The sequence below is a fragment of the Desmodus rotundus genome, chromosome 7 (assembly GCF_022682495.2).
Source record: "Desmodus rotundus isolate HL8 chromosome 7, HLdesRot8A.1, whole genome shotgun sequence".
Taxonomy (NCBI): Eukaryota; Metazoa; Chordata; class Mammalia; order Chiroptera; family Phyllostomidae; genus Desmodus; species Desmodus rotundus.
In genome coordinates, this window is record NC_071393.1 from 110,260,919 (window position 1) to 110,282,545 (window position 21,627).

The 21,627-nt window shown below is 38.2% G+C and overlaps 1 protein-coding gene across 3 annotated transcripts in view; it reads left to right on the forward strand.

Annotated features, from left to right (window-relative positions):
• The first annotated feature begins 413 nt into the window (after positions 1 to 413).
• Positions 414 to 21,627, forward strand: part of GPHN (gephyrin) — a 437,816-nt gene continuing 416,602 nt past the window's right edge. Inside the window, exon 1 of one of the 3 annotated variants that reach the window (XM_045201246.3) lies at positions 414 to 1,094. In XM_045201246.3, coding sequence (XP_045057181.1) covers positions 1,031 to 1,094 — 64 coding nt within the window. In that variant the 5' untranslated portion in view covers positions 414 to 1,030. The remainder of the gene's footprint in view (positions 1,095 to 21,627) is intronic. The other 2 variants (XM_071222011.1, XM_024568512.4) reach the window with 2 other exon arrangements.

The window sequence follows — 21,627 nt, forward strand, 5'->3', positions numbered from 1 at the left end:
ACAGGAGAGCCCCAAGAGGAAAAGCCAGGTGTACACTAAGGTGCCCCGCTGCAGACTCCTAAGCTTGTGAAGATCGCGTGTACGCAGACTTGGAGATGGGGTCTAAGGTACAGGAGCAGCAGAGTGAGGAAGCAATCGGGAAGACGAAGCAGGACAGGATACTTCTTTCTTCAACACCCACCGCGGAGTGTCAGTCAAAATAACCGCCGTTCTGCCACTCAGCTCCCGCCAGGTTCCCTGGAACCTTCAGGGAACCCGCCCGCAGCTCCTGGGGGATGCGAGGAGTGGCCCCTCGTGCGAAGCCCCTTCCTCTCCCGCTCCGGAGAGCTGCTCCGAAGCCCAGGGAGCCAGCCAGAGGCCCCGCCAACAAAGAGGCGCCCCGCTCGGCAGGGGATTGCTTCTGCCTGGCGCTCCGCTGAGGCTGCGTTCGTGCCCCGCGCGCAGCCGCTCCTCGTTCGCCCAGCCAATCCGGCGCTACTCGCGCGTCCCGGAGCGTTCCCCGGCCCTCCTCCGGCCGTGCCGGCTCCTTCCCGCTCCCAGTACTCCGCCACCGAGCTCTCCCTCCTCCCCTCACACTCCACGAGTTCCACGCCTCGCGGTGTAGCTCCGCCCCGTCCTCAAGCCCGCCCCCACCAGCTCCCGAGCTTGTGCTCCCCTTTCCGCTCAGTCTCCAGCCATCCAGCCGCTCTGGCTCTGGCGCCCTGCAGAACGGCCAGGGTCTCTCCGGCTTCAGACGGACACCTCCACGCGTCCTGCCCCGGAGGCCACAGCGTGTGCCCCCTGCAGCTCGCCGATTCCGACCCCGCTCCGGGTCGCGCGCCCTGACTCCGCCCCCTCCCGCGGACTCGCGCGCTCCTGGCGCGGCCTCCCCCGGGCGCAGGCCGACCGGCACGCGGCCGCCTCCCCCTCCTTCCCCGCTCACCTCGCGCTCCCGCTCTCGCGCTGTCCAGGGCGAGCGCGCTCCCGGCCCGCGCGCTCCGAGCTCAGGCTTCTCCCGGCTGCTGTCAGTGCGGTGACTGCGCTGGGAAACATGGCGACCGAGGGAATGATCCTTACTAACCACGACCATCAAATCCGCGTCGGAGTCCTCACAGGTAACCGGGGTGGAGGTCCGGGTCCGGCACCGCCGCTGTCCGCGACTTGCCTCAGGCTTCTTGCCTGCGGTGACCCTTCTCTGAGGCCTCGGGAGGAGGGAACCCTGAGAAGGGGGACGGGAAAGGGGGGCGTTTTACAACCGCGGAGATCTGCTGTAGGTTGGGGTGTTCCCGTGGGGCCCCCTGGGAGCAAGAACCGGTCCCGTGGGATGCCAGGCCCCAGCGCCTTCGCAACCGAAGTCCCTGGACCCTAGGGACCCAGGGGCCGGTGCGGCGGGCGCTGCGGGGCTCCTGGTTGCCGGTGCAGGCGGCGGGATCCCGGGGCTCCGCAGTCAAGCACGCCGCTGGGCTGGCCCGCGCGCTTCCTCCGCTAATGCACGTCCCAGAAAGGGGGGGAATCCCGTTTCCACCCCCTCGCTACCCTCCCCCACTCCAGTGGCCCCGCTCCGCTCCTGCCGTGCTTGCCAGGGGCACGGGCCGGACACGACTTGGGTGTTCATCAGGCGGAACTCTGCTCAGCCTCGGGCTGCCCCTCGCGAGCCGGGCTTCCCCTCAACCACCCATGGGACACCCTTAGTCTCCCCCCGAGAGGTGGGGGACCGGCTTGCACCGGGACCTCGGAAAGTGTCTGCATTTCGCCTTCCGAAGCTAAGGGCCCTCTGCCCGCCTCAACGTTTCCCTAAGAGGGACTGGCTGAGCGTGCTGCTGGGGATCCAGCCCTTTTCACTTGGGAGAGAAGGATTCCCCCACTTGGGCTCCTCTGTCCTCTTCCCCTCTAGATCCCTCCCTCCCCCGCCACCCCTTGGTCCCGAGGCTGGTGATGAGCGCACTTTTCCCGGTCGCGTTTCCCTCCCTCGCGGAAACAGTGTGTGCCCTGCATGTCTGATTCCGTTGCGTTGTATCGAGTACTGTCCCTCAGTTCGGCGGTAGGCAGCTGCTGCAGGGCATGACTTCCGAGATGAATAGCAAGCCAGTTTGTAGGGGTTTCTGCTGTGGTTCTGTAGTTGACAACGCTTATGTGTATGTAATTGAGTGGCAAGGAGGGGGTTAAAGAACTATATTTAGAACCTGAGGGTTTAGTTCAGAGTAAAGGAAATCCAAGATTTACTGTTGTGATTTCGGAAAAAGAAGTGATGTAAACGGGAATCCTAGTGTGTCGTCTCTCCCCCACCCCCCAATTCTTTTTAATTTTTTCTTCCTTGTGAGATTCTGACAGGTTGAGACGGTGCTCGAGAAGGGACTAAATTGAATGAGACTTGCTTTTATTATTAGGTAGGAAAAAATCTCTGCCGCTAGATACTGAGTGCAAAGCTTAATTTGGCTGCTGAGTTTTATGAAAAGGAGATACCCATGACACTCCACCCACTCTGTTAAGTAAATGGGTTGCTTTTTCCTAGTTTTTCTTTCCAGATGTTAATGGTGATTTATTGAATTTTTCTAATCGAAAGCTTCTTGGATAGAGAAACTAGTCTAAACCAATTGCTGGAAAGGGAATCCCCCCACATCAGAAGATGAGCTGTGCTTTTTCGCTGTCTCTCTCTCTCTGCTGAAACTGTTGCCTTGGGCAAAGATTCACTTATATCTCAGAATTGTTGGAATTAACATTGCTGATTTTCAAAGAATCTGATCACAGGGTGTAAAAGTGTATACCTTATATTAACTTTCAACTTACTCTTTGATTTCTAGACATGTTTTGAAAGCTAGTAGAGTAGTGAAAAATGAAACTTAACAAAAACCAAAGTATATCAGCTGACTATGGAAATGAAAGGTCATAGATGTTTTAAAGTTAAACCATAGAGATTAAAAAAAATTGTTTGTTTATTTAAGCTTTCCCTGAGAGTGATTTAGTGAATCATCTTACTTGGTTGGTGACATAGTTGTAGAGAATGCTTTGAAAGATGCAGCCCTTATGCGTAACCCCACAGCCCAGTGGGGGTAAGATTGATATACAAACAACTAAAGAAACAATGTATGCAATTATTTGGCCAAAATTGTCTAAATAAGTTATCTGTGCATTTGAGTACTAAATTAAGAGGAATTTCATGTTCAGATGGATTAGGATCAAATGTGATTACTGAAGGCTGAATTTAATACATTTACCAGAGGTTAAGTAAAAATTGGTATTTTTAAGGGTAGTTGAAAGTGGAGAACCTTGTAAGTGAAAATGTTGGTGAGGATGAGGCTCTTGAGCAGAATAACAATGTAATGTAAAGGCCTCGAAAAGCCCAGGTGGTGTTGGTAGGTGACACAGACAAAATGTCAAGGAGAGAAGAGAACTTTGCCAGTGGAAGTGAAGATAAACTGGGGAAGCTGTCTCATGAGAATGAGGTACAGTAGTTGAGGGGGAAAGTCTAGGGTCAGGAATAAGGATGTAGCTGAAGGAATGAAGAGAAAGTTGCAGGTTTGGGAGAAGTGGTAACAGAGTACAACAGGATTTGGTTATGGTATATTTGAAGTCAGAAAGAACTCTAAGGTTTTTACTTGAAAAGTTATTGATATAAACATTTTCTACTATGATTGAGCCTGGAAACAAGGAGAAGAATCAGTCGAACGAGCACCAGCCCTCAGTGTGCAAGTAGTGAATTTTATTACAAACAGCTTAATATTTATGCTCTTGACATTCCATTTAATTTTGTGCAACAAAAAAACCCTTATAAAAATGAAGCTTTGTTGTGCAATTTTGTGTCTTGTAGAACTTCAAATGTTGCAGTTTTACTGTGTGAAATTATTCTTTACTGAACTTAAGTACTATGATTTTATACTTAAGAATATTGAGTTAAGAGGCCACACTTAAAACTGTGATTTTATGAGTTGTAATTTGAGGCTCTTTTTAAAGGTGAAGGGCTTGTTTTATAAAATATCCTCTGCATGCTTCATAATAGGAATTTTAAATATTTTATTATCTAAATCTATTTTGCAGAAGTAGTGGGAAGTACCTCTACCTGTGCATACATTTTACAATGTGGTAGTATTTTTGTGAAACTTTATTGTCATTTCTAAATCTTTAATTGGTTTATTTGTGACATTTTTGATTTTATGTTGCAAGATAATATTTATACTTTGAAACTTTTCATCTTCTGGATTTTTAAAAAATCTTTAGCTCAGTTATGTATTTGACAACTATATTATGCAGTCTATTGACACCTCTTCTCAAATAAATTATTAGAATTTTGAAAGAATAGTGGTAGAAAAGAAAATATTTACTAAGTCATTTATTCTTTTACCCAAAATCTTGAGTTATTTAGGGCTTGGAAGTTAGATTATGATAATGAATATTTTAGTTATACTAATTAATCAGGAAAATTGGGAACATTTTTGTATACAAAATAGGTAATCATGGAAACATTTTATGTTGAATATTATTATTCATCTCTAGGAACAATATCTTCGTTAGTAACTATTTTATGTTGATTTGCTATATATAAATGAAGTGTTTATAGGTGTTTTGTGATCTAATATCTAGTTTTTAATATGTGTTTCTAATGTTTTCTACTTCTATTGCTGTTTATAACAGAGACAAAAGACAATATGACGATGAATAACAGGGCAAACAAACAAGTATCTGCTGTTTTGAAACTAGAAACAAGAAGTAGGGCAGATATAGGACTTTTTTTGATAGCTTTAGTAGTAATTATACTTTTAGAAGGTCTTAACAATTACACAGCCAGGTAACTATATTTCGGATTGTCACTTTTCACCTATTTTTTTTCTATTTCTAATGAAGCTGTTTATCAAGGGAGTACATTAGTTCTACCACTATAAATGTTTCTCGAAGACATTAGGAAAATAATGAATACGTGTATGGATAATAGAGAATTAGATCGATTATCTTCCATTGGGTATGTAATGTTGTATTAGCTAGCTACTGCTAATGTTCAGTAACAAAGCAGTTAGCTAATAGATGATAATTCGTTACCTAAATTTTCACTAACAGTGGCATGGATGAGAAATGATGCAAATATTCAGGAAAGGGCATTTTAAAAAATCATACTTTTGCTCTAGCAGTACTCTTTTTGAGTGCACTAAAGCTGTATATTTCTAATCAGTAAGAGATATTAGAACAAGATGTAAGACTAGATAATAGACATAAAAGACTAATTGTAAACTGGAGCACCTGATATATTAGTTACATGTGGGGAGTATTTCAATCATTCACAATATTTAAAAACCAAACTCTAAGCCAAGGAGATGATACTCTTGTAACTCTGGAATTGTTTAAGCATTTATTTCATTCTTTAAGCTTATCCTTGTACATTATAACTGTTAATATTACATCCTGAAAAGCCTATTTATTGATGAGGATATATAAATATATCTTTATTTGGAGAATAGATGTTGTCATTAAGTAGCCAAATCACTATTGCAAACAAAACCTAAATCCTACCAAATGGAATTGTGTGTTCTGGCGAACATACCAACATTGATCTATGTGACTTTTGTTGAAAGGAAGCATATCTCTTAAACTAGGTTGTTCTTTCATGAAGTTCTGATTACAGGCAACAAATTAGAGAATTAAAATTTTAGTTGAAGTATGAAATCATTAAATTAATTTCTAATGAATATACTTAATCCTATCATCACTGGCCAAAAACTTTATAAACTACTAGTACATAGGTTGTTACATAGTAAGAACTTTAACTTTATTAAAAACCCGTATGACGGTTTCACTTTAACTGAGCTATATGGTGGAGAATCAGCAATATGTTATTGAGAAGGCAATGATGTATGAGTCTATTTTTACTCTTTCAGGTGATAGATTTCAGGTTAAATTGAATAGGGTGCTTTTTTGAAACAGTGAGTAAAACAGATAATATCTATACTTTGTTCCTAGAAGTAGTATTGAAGATCAATAAAGCATATTTGGAATTTGAGATGTTAAAAAAAATACTAAAAAGGAAAGTAATGAAACCGTAGGGATTTCTTCCTTCACATCTGGGCAGAGAGGATAAATTGGGAAGGAGAAAAGATTATTTAACCTGCTTAAAAGTAATTGGGATTGTAGTTACAATGATACGAATAGCATGCAATTCTTACCTAATTTGTGAGTGACCTTCCAAAAAGCAAGTGTCTAATGAAGTATTGACACATATAAGTTCTGTCCAGGTTGTTTAGTGAGTTCTAAGTGGATTGTATTTAATTAGTTTTAACTAAGTAAGTAGAACTTCTTGAAACTTGTAATTAAAATAAATAAGCCCAACAACTTTTACAGTAGTTTTGCCAGTAACTATACATTTTGTAAGAATGAGATTAAATGTATTATGATTTAAAATTTTACTAATTTGAACATAGAGGAGCAAAGAAATGAGTTTTGGTGAAAAGAGCATCACACAATTTGTGCCCTGCTTCTCAAGGTGGGGTACATCACATTGTGTTAAAGGATATGCTACTGATTGTAAACCTTAGAATCTAAGCAGTGGGAACAAACATCATAATTCTTTTAAAATTTTATTAAACTTACTGGAGTGACTTGGTTAATAAAGTCAAATGTATCTATTTTATTTGAGATTATGTAATTTAAACCACTTTAATATTAGATAACAATGAGTAAATTAGGCACAGAGTGTAGAGTTCACATGAGCTTTTAAGATAAAATCTGAAACTTCAAAGAAATTTCAAGTGAGTCCATTACATAACTCCAGACTTCATCATTCTTCTGTTATTACTACTTTGGCCCCCCCCCCAAAAAAACCTTAAAGGAACACTGGGTCATAGAACACTAGAAGATTCATTTTCTAATACTAGTATGGCCAGTAAAATCTTTATAACCTTGAACAATATTACTTAACTCTCCCTCTCACAACTTTTCTCACCACTAACATGAAGGAGTCATTCTCTGAGATCACTTTAAGCTTTGTGGCAATATGAATTACTATCCTTTAGCATCTTTACCACCTGGAAAGAGAAATATAGAGTATCAGGCTTAGTTAATTTTTTTGTCTTTACAATGGAAATGATTATGGGGGAGAGGTAAATTATATATAAAATGCAAGAGAATAAGAAGTGGAAGAAAAGATAAAAATTTCAGATATCAAGTACTGTCAGTATAAACTAAAGGAAAAGTATTTAGATTTTTTTTTAATTTAGAAATTTTTGTGCCATTAACCCTTTTTCTGTTAACAGTAGTTTCAGTCTTACCCTTAATTTCAAATTTAGCTCAAGCCTCACTTCCTCAACAAAATTTTTCCTAGGATTTATTCTCTACAATGATGTCTTTCTTTGTTTTCCTAAAGTGTTTATAAATTGTTGTCCACACACTGTAATCATGTACATGTGGGAGGCTGAAAGGGGGGTGTGTGGGGGGGGGCAGGTTATGTTTTTAGAAAGGACTTTGGAGTCAAACAGACTTGGATTTCAGACTCTGGTTTACCCTTAATAAGGGGAAGTCATTTATGTAGCCTCTTTGAATTTCAATTTCCTTCTCCAAAATGAAGATGGCAATACTTCACAGAGTTTTAAGAATTAACTGAGATAATATATGTGAAAGTGCCTACCATGTATGTCTAAATTAGAGTATATACAGTACTCAATAATCTTTATTTCCTTTCTTCTTCCTGTGTTGCTTTGGTGCATTTTGGCAACAGCTTCATGTATAAAAATCTTATTCAAGATAGATTTTAGAGTTCTTCAAACAGGTGATGTATTCATTACTTCTTTTGTGTCCTTCCTATTTTTTTGAAGATTTTATTTATTTATTCGTAGAGAGAGAGGGGAAGAGAGGGAGAAAGAAAGGGAGAGAAACATCAGTGTGTGGTTGTCTCTCGTATACCCTCTATTGGAAACCTGGCTTGCAACCCAGGCATGTGCCCTGACTAGGAAGCAAACCAGTGACCTTTGCGTTTGCAGGCTGGCACTTAATCCATTGAGCCACACCAACTAGGGCTGTTTTACAATATATTTATAACTGATAACAGGGTGATGTTAATAATGTGTATTTGAGACATTTTATACTATCAAATTTAATATATTGCCTCTTAGCTGATGGTCATAGTATATATGGGGATTATTTTAGGGTAATATTACAGTAATTTTTTAAAATGTCATCTTAAAAATGAACATTTAAAATTATAGATAAAAGAAATTTTGAAAATGCTCTTACTTATTTTAAGGGATAACTATAATGGTCAAAATAGCCTAAAATAAGAGTCAGAAGTTGTACCTCTTCTATCATTTTCAAGACACAACCACAGTTTACGTTTCCTTAGATTTGTGTGTGGGTAAGTATGCTTACCTTATAGGGTTAATGTGAAGAACAAAGGAAATAATGTATTTTATATTCAACACCTGCTACTAGCCAGGTCTTTCCCCTGCCCCACCCACCCTTACTCCCCACCTTCAATCCTTCCCCCCTTTGTTTTTGTCCAGGGGTCCTTTATATGTGTTCCTTGACAACCCTTCCCCTTCTTTCCCCCGTTATCCTCCTCCCACCTCCCCTCTGGGTACTGTCATTGATCTTTATTTCAATATCTCTGGTTATATTTTGCTCAATTGTTTGTTTTGTTGATTAGGTTCCACTTACAGTGAGATCATATGGTATTTGTCCCTTACCTCCTGGATTATTTCACTTAGCATAATGCTCTCCAGTTCCATCCATGCTGTCGCAAACAGTAGGAGCTCCTTCTTTCTCTGCTGCATAGTATTCCATTGTGTAAATGTACCATAGTTTTTTGATCCACTCATTTACTGATGGGCACTTAGGTTGCTTCCAGCACTTGGCTATTGTAAATTGTGCTGCCATGAACATTGGGGTGCATAGGTTCTTTTGAATTGGTGTTTCAGTGTTCTCAGGGTAGAATCTCAGCAGTGGAATTGCTGGGTCAAAAGGCAGTTTCATTTTTAGTTTTTTTGAGGAAATTCCATACTGTTTTCCACAGTGGCTGCACCAGTCTGCATTCCCACCAATGTACTAGGGTTCCCTTTTCTCCACAACCTCTCCAGCACTGGTTTGTTGATTTGTTTATCATGGCCATTCTGACCTGTGTGAAAGGTATCTTGCTGTGGTTTTAATTTGCATCTCTCTGATGGCTAGTGATGCTGAGCATCTTTTCACGTGTCTCTGGGCCCTCTGTATGTTGACACAAATTTTTAAATCATTATACATTGCCTGCTTTTTAAGATAGAAAGTATTGAATGAACATAATATAATTATTTTTGTTCAAACAGTTTTAATTATAGGTAATATGTATTAGGCCATTCTGTATTTGCTTTTCAATTCTGACTTTACATACTTGCCCTTCCCTGTCTAGTTTATAATCTGCTATAGCATTGAGAAGTGCATAAGCAACCTTCCTAAGAATTATGTATCACATTCAGTTAGACTTTAAATGAGGTCACAAGATTAAGTATTTTCACCTTTGGGTTGAAGGCATTGAAGATAAGTGGGTTATTACTTATAACTTCACTTACTCCTTTATACTTTGAGATTTCAGGATCATGGTTAACTGGATCTGCCTGATGCTGAAAATGTTAATAAAAATGCAGAAACTTGCAAAAGGAAGAGAGCAAGTACAGTATGAGTGCTAAGTAGAAATGAAATGTTTCCTTTTAATTGTCTACATACTGTTAAGTTCTTTTTTAAAAGAATATTAAAAAAGTAAACTTGAAATTAACAATTTGCAAAGTCTGATTCAGGTTAAGAATTTTTGGATATCTTGGAAGCAAGAAATTCAATAGAGTAAATATTATTTTCAAACATTAAAAAGATGAATCACTTAAAAAGGGATCACTTTTTCCCTTGCACTTATGAGTCAATACTGAAATTCTTTTTAATGCACATTTTTAAAATAGTATTTTGATAAAATTAATATCCATGTGATAAGAGTTACATTTGGATTTACTTCAGTCATATTTTTAGTTTTAAAAACTTTATAGAGTGTATTTGTGCTTTGTAAAATGTAATAGTACAGAAAGGTAAAGTGTGAAATTAAGCCCTATGTCCTTACTTCCTGAGTCTCTCTAGTGTTAGCCACTTTTAAGAATTTTGTTTTTTCTTCTATATACAAAAATGTCTTTAAATATGCACATATTAAATCAGACATTATGTCAGAGTTTGCAAATTGGCCATAAATGACTAGTAAACATGTTTTTTAGACCCACAATATGTTTTCATAAAAAAGTATGTTTCTAGCATTTTAAAATATATATTTCATATAAACCAATATTTTTAGCTTTTTAAGATTCAGCCACAGTGTAACCTTTCTCACATGACAGTAGTTTGTTAGAGTGGCTGCCCCCTTGAGATAAAGGCCTATTGTTGTCCAGTTTCCCACATTTCCCACTTAACCTAAGTCTGTTGATCCGCCTCACCCCACAGGCATCTGAGTTTTTAATCTTTGCTCAAATGTAACATGAGTGGTATTCTGCACCACCATCTCTCTCCAGCATATCTTGGACATCATTTTGTATCAGGGAAAATAATGATATTTAGCCTTATTGAGAGCTTACCAAGTATAGAATACTTTTCTGGAGCCTATTAATTCATTTAATCCTCGTAATAGTATGGCTGCTTTACAGTTGAAATTTTAGTAGAGGTTAAGTAATTTGCTCAAGTCACTGAGATAAAAGGCCAAGCTTCCTGTTGAACCCATGTAGTCTGTTCCTAGAGTGTAAGCTCTTAACTACTACATTATACTCCTTGGCATTTAACAGTTAGCTTATATATATATATATACACACACACACACATCTTTCTTTTTAATGGCTCTATTATAATTACATTATAGGTTATTATTCAATCAACCCTCAATTGATGGTTATTGAGGTTTCTAATTTTTTACTGTGACAAATGTAGACAATACTATTGTGCATTTATCACTGCGTATTTGTGAGTTTTTTTAAATGTAAGATTGCTTATGATAAGTAGATTTTTGGGTTAATGGTATATGAATTTTAAAATTTTGATAGAAATTACAAACTTGCTTTTGACAAAGCATGTGCTCACCTTCATTTGGTATTATCTTTTTAATCTTTACAATTTCTTTTGAGATTATCTCTTTTTTGAGTTAGTTTCATATGTGGATCAGGACCTTTTCATTGCAAATGACTGATACCCAGCTCAAAATTAGTTTAAGTGAAAAGGGGAATTTATTAACTTACATAGCCACAGAGTATAGAGGAGGACCTGACTTTAGGGACTCAAGCAGTGTGATCAGGTTATTAATATGATCACAGACACATTTTCCATTTCAGTGCTTTGGTTTTCTGAGTATGTTGCAGGCTGACTTCCTTTATGTAGCCAGAATTGAGGAAGAGGTTAGGAGATAGAGTGATAAACAATTTCATGCTTTCCCCTTCCCTACTAGTGAGTCCACAGAAAAGATTTTCTTTCTCACAGCATTTGTATATAAAACTCCAGGATGCTCCTTCATCCAGCTTGGCTCCTGTGTCCATCTTTGGGCCAGTCATTGTGACTATGAGTAGGAGGACTTTAATTGGCCAGTTCTTTATCATATGTCTATATTGGGAGTGGGACACCAAATAGGCAGCTTCACCAGAATAACATAGGGGAGAGGGAGGCCTTCGAAAGAAGGGGATTTTCTGCTACTAGGAGGGGAAAAGGGTGCTGAGCAGATAGTTCTTTCTAGAAGTTCCCTGAAGTCATAAGGCCTTAGTACAGTTTTTTACCTCTATCCCATTTCTTCTTTCTCTTGCTTCTTCCATGAAAATGATCCTCTGATAGATAGTTCTAAATTACAACTGGAGCAAGATAAGGTGTGAGAATTAGTGTGTTAACTTAAGGGTCCCTTAATGTCAACACTGGTTATTTATTTGGATTGTTTACAATAACTTCTACTTTTTCATACTCTGCATAGGAATGGTTATCTAAGAACATTTTGGAAAAGTAGTATACATGTAATAGAGAGTAAGATTTTAGTAGTTTTTACAATGGCCCTTTAAGTTGCTTTATTTTAAAATTTATGATCAGCATGGGTCTTTAGTCTCCCTGCCCCCGCCCCCCACAAATGATCGCTCCCATTGTTTTCTAAATTTTGTGCTCGCAACACTTTCCTGGGAGACGTTATAATAGGTATGTTAGGAAAAAATTTTTTCCTAAGGTCAAATAAATTTTACATGGTCAAATAAATTTGGAAAGTGGTATATAATATATCCCTCCTTTTGGAGATTCTCAGTCTATTCAGGCATATTAGCATATTAAAGATGTGAGAAATACAATTGTAAATCCTGTTTAACTGTAGTTAGTCTAATGTTTCCAAAACTTTTTGATAATGAAGTACTTCTTCAAGACACACCAGAGTTATATTCAACACCTCTTTGGGAAATAGTGATCTTTCCTTTGCAAGTGAGCTTTTGGAAATTTATGTAAGATCTGTATGTTTATTCTTTTAGCTTTTTGCTGTACAAATAGTGGTTTCCTACAGTCATCTGTACTATGAAAATGAATTCTTTTATTCTGTATTTACCTTTAAAATATATATTTTCTCAATCATTCATCACCTCTCATTTTTTCTTTTTCTTTTTTTACATTAAAATATTGGCTGGATATATTATCTTAGAAAATCTATTATAGCAAAGCCTAAGAAGACCAATCTTGATTATGTTGCTGCTTTATGGGGAAAGAACACTAGATCAATTTCTATTTTGGACTTTTTCCATTGGGAGTTCAGTATCATTATCTGTAAAATGTGAAGTGCAATAGATGATGTCTAAAATCTCATTCAACTCCCAAATCTTATTAATCCTAATCTCAGGAACATACCTCATATCTACCATTCTTTTATGGCTTGTATTCATGTTATCTACAATCTATTAATGCCAGCAAAATTACCTGAAATACTTTCCTTCAAACAGGAAAAATTGCTAGAAAAAGACACTGACATTCATGCCAAGTGTAAATGGAAATAAATGGCTGTTACTTCCACTGCATAATATGTGCAATTTTATTTCATTTAATACCACATGCTATAGAGAGTTAAGATTGCAAAATGTTTAGATTTAGAATAAAAATTACATGTATATCACCGTAATAACTGATTCACACAATCAGGCTTGGAAGAATGATAGTGATTTAGAGGTATTTCAGGTATTACCTTTTTCTTTTAAAATTTTAATTGTGGTAATATACTATGGATCTGCAAAGCAAAGTTAGTATTCCTTCCAAAAAAAGTTATGATTATTACCATTACATATTTAAAATAACTGCTCTATGTGTGGAGTTTACAGATATTCCCATGTCAGTGTGGGTGTTCTTGGGGTACTCTAGTTTCCTCTCACATCACACTGACGCGTACATTAGATGAATTGGTGTGTCTGAATCGTCCCTATCCGGGTGAGTGGGGGGTGTGTGTGATGTTCCCTGCGGCCCAAGAGGTCCTATCCAGAGCTAGTTCCCTCCTTGCACCCTGAGCTGCTAATACAGGTTCCAGCCACCTGCGACTCTGCAATGGAAGAAGCAGGCTGGAAAATAATTATCTATTTGTTTTTTATTAATTTTTCTTAAATGTAGGTATAACTCATATTTGTTTCAATATTTAATATTAGAAGTGTTTTGGGGCTTTATTTAGAAGTTTGGTTGTTGCCGGAAATATACTTTAAGAACTTAACTTTTGTTTACATCAGTTAGCCTATGGTAAAATTGATTTCGTTATATATCATTTCGTTAAAGTCACAGTTTCCAAGATCCTATTCATGATGTTAAGTGAGGACTTCCTGTACTCAGAAGAGTAGGAGTGATCTGGATTAGATCATCTGAGTTTATACTTAAGGTTTTAGAGTTACTTAAGTTCTCTAAGCTCCAGTTTTTTCATCTGTGAAATGGGGAATACCAATGCCTACCTTAGATAATTTTTGACAGGGGAGTTTGAGAATCATTGACTTAGGTTAATATCGGACTTGGATTTTCCTATTTTTTTCTGCAGATGGATCTGTGAAGCAATACTAATTTAAAAAATTGTCAATTATGTATCATAATGAAATATTTATTCTTTTCTGATTTTTAATACAATTCAGAAGTGAGTCATATCTAATACATGAGAAACTTGAAATGGACACACCCCTACCCCCATAGTAGGAATTTTTAAGCAGCTAAATAGCTATGGATCTGATTTTATTACTTGGTTGTTTTTCTGTCCATTACTAATATATTAGTCTAACCATAGCCTGACTTGTTAACAAACAGTACAACCCAGTTCAGTATTGTCTTAGTCCATTTAGGTTGCTGTGACAAAGTGCCATAGACTGGGTAGCTTATAAACAGAAATTTATTTTTCACAGTTCTGGAGGCTAGGAAGTCTAAGATCAAGGTACCAGCAGATTCAGTGGTCAGTGAGTACATACTTCCTGTAGACAGCCGTCTTATTTTTGTCTTCATACATGGTGGGAGAGGGGAGGGAACTCTTTGGGTCTTCACCCTCATAATTAATTACCTCCCAAAGTTCTTACCTCCAAACACCATCACACTGGGGAAATAAAGGTTTCAACATCTAAATTTTGGAGAGAGGGGTCACAAACATTCTATGGCAAGTATGCACCATTTGACGTACTTTGCATTGTGTTGGGCTACAACTATGACAGGCATTCCTTGGAGATATTGCGAGTTTGGTTCCAGACCACTGCAATAAAGTGAATATCACAGTAAAGCGAGTCACATGAATTTTTTTTCTTCCCCAGTATGTATAAAAGTTATGTTTATACTATGCTGTAGCATATTGTGTGCAATAGTATTATATTTAAAAAAACAATGTACATACGTAATTTAAAAAAAATACCTTATTGCTAAAAAAATGCTAGCCATCATTTGAGTTGTCATCTTTTTGCTTGTGTACACTTCTATCTTCAATTTGTAAAACACAACAAAAAAACAAAACAAAACACCCCACAATATCTGGGAAGTGCAATAAAGCAAAGAGCAACAAAACAAGATGTGCCTGTAGATATAGTGTCAACCTTTAAGTGTGAAGAATTGGCTGTAAGTAGGTTTACATGTTAAATCATTTATTATGTTAAGACACTTGCCCGGTACTTTATGATAAGGTTTGCCAAACTTTCTGTAAAGGGCCAGATAGTAAATATTTTAGGCTTTGTGGGCAATATGATTTCTGCCACAGGTACTCAGCTTTGTCCTTGTAACATGAAAGCTGTCATAGACAACATGTAAGTAAACAAAATGTGTTCCAATAAAGCTTTATTTGCAAAAGCAGATGGCAGGCCAGAATTGTCTAATCAGTGTTCCAAGACATACTCTATGTTAGGAAAGTATAATTCCAAGTTACTTGCATATGGATTGAACTTTTATATTAGTTAAAATTTGCATTATAAACCACCACAAAATTTAATTGCTTAAAACTACAACTTAATGTCTTTCACATATCTATGAATTAACCCAGTGGTTCTGCATTAGGAGCATTGGTTGGGGTTCTGGTATAGCTGCAGCCACCCGCAGGCTTAACTAGGACTGTTGTCCAGGGCCTTGGTTCTTGTATATGTGGGTTTTTCCACATGGCTAATTTATTAGCCTCATGGTATGATGGCAGGGTTCCAAGAAGTATTCCAAGAGCTAGCATTGTGATAGCAAAGAAGCAGAAGCTGCCAGGCCAGTTAAGGTTTAAGCCAGAAACTGGTGCGGCTTCACTTCTGCCATTACTCTCTTGGTCAAAATAGTTACGGGCCAGGATCAGAGTTATTGTGGGAAGAGACTAGGAATACTAGGAAGCATGTTTAATTGGGGTCATCAAAGTAACAGTTTAGCACAAGATTATTTTCGTTGCAAGTGGCAGCTCAAATTGAACTAGCTTCAGTAAAGGAGAAATTTATTATAAGAATAATGGGATGTCTGTCTCATAAAACCTAAGTATGGGATGAGGCCCTAGGTGTTTTGGACTCAGGGTTTAAGGTCCTTAAGACTTTCTTATCATTGCTTCACTCTGTAAACTTCATTTTCTCTTACCACAGATCTGCTTTTCCACAACAGAAAAAAACTGCCACCGACAGCTCCCGTGTTGTTTGTATCTTCCCATTTTAGCCATTCAGACCAGGACTGACTTTATTTTCACAGTTGTGTTTCTAAAATTCTTGAAGAAAAAAATTGTCCTGGACCAATCATTTGTGATCAGGGGATAGAAGTTACAATTATACCAACAAATGGATAGGAGCAGGGTTAATTAACAGAAAAGTGATGCTGAATATATAACTCCCAAGTAATTCACTTGTTTCCTTCTTAACCATCTATGTATGAACATAAACTAATTTGTTCGTACAGGCCTGGTACCTCTTTCTTCAGCTACCTGCATTTGTCTGTTTCACTGTTCTGCTGGAGAGAAGGCTCTTGTAAGGACTGGAATTAGTTTAGTATCTTGAATATTCACTGTAATCTTTTCTTGCTTTGAGTAGGGGACAGCAGCATTAGTATCTACTATTTCACTTTGCTACCATTAATATAAACTCAGATATGAAGGTGATCTTACTCCGTGATTACCCACTGATTTTTCAGAGTTGATTTGGCTGATTTGGCTGGCTGAGTGGGTATATCCTTCCTCTGGAAAGGGACTACTTGCGTACATGAAAGCAAGTAACTATAATACAGAATGAAATAAGAGCTATAATGGAAGTACAAGCAACATACTGTGGGTGTACAGAGAAAGGAGCAGTTAATTTTGACTGAATGGCTGTAGGAGGGATGGTATTTTAAATTAGACAGTGTTTGAGCAGGGCCTGGAAGAATGAACAACCCATGCTTAGAAAAGCAAGGAAAGGTAATCTGGCTGTCAGGTTCCTTGACTGCTGAAGGGGTGGCACCAGGATGTCTAGGCTAAAGAGATGAGCTTAAATATAGATATTGGGAATTCAGGATAAACAGCAACATGCACTTATCTGACTTTAACTTTCTTCAATTAGACTTACAAGAGCTAACTTGGTTTTGCTACATTCAGGCCTTGGGTGACTATATGGCAGTTTAAACTTTGAGAATCTGATTTTTTAAAAAGATTTTAGTTATTATTACAGAGAGGGAAAGGGAGGGAGAAAAAGGACAGAAACATGACATGTGAGAGATGATACATCGACTAGTTGCCTCTCACACGCCCCCTACTGGGAACCTGGCCTGCAGCCCAGGCATGTGCCCTGACTAGGAATCAAACCAGCAACCTTTTGGTTCCCAGTCTGGCACTCAACCCGCTGAGCCACACCAGGCAGGGCGAGAATTTGATTTTTTAATTAAGCAGTTTATCTCAAATACTTACATATTTGGATATAGAAAGAACTTTAGAGATTATCTATACTAACCCCCTGTAGTAGATGAAGAAACTAAGACCCAGCTAAATGATTTATTTAAGGTTACACATCTAAATGATAGCCTTAGGTCTAACACCTAGGCCACCTTATTTCTGGTCTTTCGATATTTAAAAAAATTTTTTACAGTGTACCCTCTGTAGTAAGAGTATTTATTAAAAATATATGCCCATTTGAATTACCTGCTGTAACAGTTTTTAAATTTGAGATATAGCATCCATACCATGAAGTGAACAAATGTTAATTGTACAACATGATGAAGTTTTCAAATACATAGACCCTTGTAGGTACCACCCAGATCACGTAATCACTATTCTGATTTATCATCAAGGATTAACTTAGCCTGTTCTTGAACTTTACATAAGTAGAATGACTTTTGCCATTCATTATTATGTCTATGATTTTCATCCATGCTGTATATAGCAGTTGTTCATTCTTTTTATTGCTATGTGGTGTTCCATTGAATGAATAGATCATTATTTATTCTTCTGTTAATAGACATTTGAATTGCTTCTAGTTTTTTGACTGAATTTTTTATACATATCTTTTGATGAATATGTTGTCTCATTTTTAGGTATACAATTGCTGGGTGGTTGTTTTCTCAAAAAGCTGTACCATTTTTTATACCCACCAGTAATGTAGGTCTACATTCTTCTTAAAGTTTGGTATTGTTGGTCTTTTTAATTTTAACCATTCTAGTCCTTGTGTAGTGGCTTCTAATTTATATTTCCCAGATGAGCAATGATGTTGAATACCTTTTCATATTTTAATTTTTAGTATATTTTTTAATATGGCTGTCTTAGGGATTTATACTAATTATTTACAATTCCAAATTATGGATATATGTAATAAACTTTGGATATATGTATGGCAAATATCTCTCAGTCTGTGGTTAGTCTTTTTACTGTCTTAGTAGTGTCTTCTAATAAATAAAAATTCTTAACACTAATAAAGTTTAATTTATTAAATTTTCTTTTTATGTGTAGTGTTTTGGTATGTATGTTTTATTTGTTTCTTATTTAAAAAATCTTTGCCGACTGCAGGATCACGAAATTATTCTCCAAAATTTTCTTCTAGAAATTTTATCATTTTCCCTTTTACTTGAAGTTCTAGGATGCATTTCAAATTAACTTGTATAAATAATGTAAGGTAGAGATTAAGAATTATTTTTTTAAACATGTGGATATCCAGTTAATTCAGCACCCTTTTTTGAAAAAACTATTCCCACTGGGTTTTAGGGTATGTAAATCAGATGAATTTGTTTCTGGAGTGTATATTCTGTGCAGTTGGTTCTTTGTCTATTCTTGCACCAACATTACCCTGTCTTAATAATTGCTATAACCTTATACTAAGTCTTTTTTTTGAATTCTTTAAATATATTTATTGATTATGCTATTACAGTTGTCCCATTCCCCCCCCCCCTTGCTCCACTCCATCCTGCCCACCCCCTCCCTTCCACATTCCCCCCCTATAGTTCATGTCCATGGGTCATACTTACAAGTTCTTTGGCTTCTACATTTCCTACACTATTCTTACCCTCTCCCTGTCTATTTTCCACCTATCATCTATGCTACTTATTCTCTGTACCTTTCCCCCCCTCTCCCCCACCCACTCCCCTATTGACAACCCTCCCTGTGATCTCCATCTCTATGGTTCTGTTTCTGTTCTAGTTGTTTGCTTAGTTTTCTTTTGTTTTGGTTTTAGGTGTGATCGTTAATAACTGTGAGTTTGCTGTCATTTTTACTGTTCATATTTTTTATCTTCTTTTTCTTAGGTAACTCTCTTTAACATTTCATATAATAAGGGCTTGGTGATGATGAACTCCTTTAACTTGACCTTATCTGAGAAGCACTTTATCTTCCCTTCCATTCTAAATGATAGCTTTGCTGGATACAGTAATCTTGGATGTAGGCCCTTGCCTTTCATGACTTGGAATACTTCTTGCCAGCCCCTTCTTGCCTGTAAGGTCTCTTTGGAGAAATCAGCTGACAGTCTTATGGGAAGTCCTTTATAGGTAACTGTGTCCTGTTCTCTTGCTGCTTCTAAGATTCTCTCCTGTTGAATCTTGGGTAGTGTAATTATGATGTGCCTTGGTGTGTTCCTCCTTGGGTCCAGCTTCTTTGGGACTCTCTGAGCTTCCTGGACTTCCTGGAAGTCTATTTCCTTTGCCAGACTGGGGAAGTTCTCCTTCATTATTTGTTCAAATAAGTTTTCAATTTTTTGTTCTTCCTCTTCTCCTTCTGGCACCCCTATAATTCGGATGTTGGAACGTTTCAAGATGTCCTGGAGGTTCCTAAGCCTTTCCTCATTTTTCCGAATTCTTGTTTCTTCATTCTTTTCTGGTTGGATGTTTCTTTCTTCCTTCTGGTCCACACCGTTGATTTGAGTCCCAGTTTCCTTCGCATCACTATTGGTTCCCTGTACATTTTCCTTTGTTTCTCTTAGCATAGGCTTCATTTTTTCATCTACTTTTTGAACAAATTCAACCAATTCTGTGAGCGTCTTGATAACCAGTGTTTTGGACTGTGCATCCGATAGGTTGGCTATCTCTTCCTTGCTTAGTTGTATTTTTTCTGGAGCTTTGAAGTGTTCTGTCATTTGGGCCTTTTTTTTTTTTTTTTTTTTTTTTTTTTAGTCTTGGCGCGTCTGTTACTCAAAGGGGCAGAGCCTTAGGTGTTCATGGGGGCGGGGTAACGCTGGTCGCTGGGCTGTGATGCTGTTCGTAGGGGAGGGGCTGAGAGGGAGCAATGGCACCAGCTCCACTCTGCCGGATCTCAGTCACGCCCTCCACTACCCACAATCAAACTGGGCCCCTTTGGTGCTGGTTCCCGAGTGGGTGGGCTTGTGCACACCCTAGGCCCCTGTGGGTCTCTCCAATGACCTCTCCTGTGAGGCTGGGAGTTTCTCCTGCTGCTGCCCCAACCCCCACAGGCGTTTTCAATCAGAGGATTGAGGCTTTATTTCCCCACGCTGGAGCCCTGGGTTGCGGGGTCTGCTTCGCTCCCCGCTGTTTGTACGGTTTATCTGTGCGCGAATGTGGGGCCGCAGGGTCTGCTAGTGGTCAGACTGCCTTCCCCGTTTGTCCCACACTCCGCCAGTCTCGGTCCCGCCACGGCAACACAAGTCCTCTCTGCCCCGGCTGCCTGTCTCTGCCCCTCCTACCAGTCTGGATGGATGTTTATTTTTTTTTTCCTTGGTGTCGGACTTCCTTGCCGTTCGATTTTCTGTCAGTTCTGGTTGTGCGAGGAGGCGCAGTGTGTCTACCTACGCCGCCATCTTCGTTCTCTATACTAAGTCTTGATATCTGGTAATGTGATTTCTCCAAATTTTTTATTTAACTTTTCTTTCCTTTTTGAACAAGAGGGCTGTACTGCAGCTTCTGTATTGTCATATACATTTAGAATCAGATTATAATTTAAAAAATCTGTTGTTATTATGATTGAGATTGCAATGAAACTGTAGATCAGTTTGGAGAAAATTGTCATCGTAACAATACAGAATATTCCACTCAATGAACATGGATTATCTCTCCACTTACTTGGGTCTTTAAATTCTTGTGGCAGTGTTTTATGGTGTCCAAGGTAGACATCTTGCACACATTGTGTTAGGTTTATGGCTAGCTATTTGATGTTTTAAGTGCTATTGTAAGTGGTATTGTTTAAATTTCATTTTCCAGTTGTTTCATATTAACACATAGAAATACAATTGATTTTGTAATTTGGTCTTACATACAGAAACCTTGCTAAATTAGCTTATTTTAAATTTTTAACAGTTTGTATATTCTTTTAAATTTTCTATGTATGCAGCCACATCATGTGAGAATAACAATAATATTACTTATTTCTTTCCAGTCTTCTCTATACTTTTTTCTTTTTTTCCTTATTGCAAAGACCAACACAACAATGTTTAATAGAAATAGTGATAGTTTTATTTCTGAACTTGGTGAGGAATGTTCAATATTTCACCATTAATTATTATGTTAGCTGTAGGTTTTTATAGGTCCCTTTTATCACATGAAAGAGGTTCCCATCTATTCCTACTCTTGAGTTTTCTAAATCATTTATGATTTTTAAATTTGATTGAATAGTTTTTCTGCTTTTATTGAGATAAGTCATATGGTTTATGTCCTTAATTCTATCATATGGTGAATTACACTGATTGATTTCACTGTTAAAGTCACCTTGCACTCCTGGGATAAATTCCACTGTGTCATGATGTATTGTATCACTGGATTCAATTTATTAATATTTTGTTTAGGATTTTTATATCTATTTGTGAGAGAGATTAGCTTGTA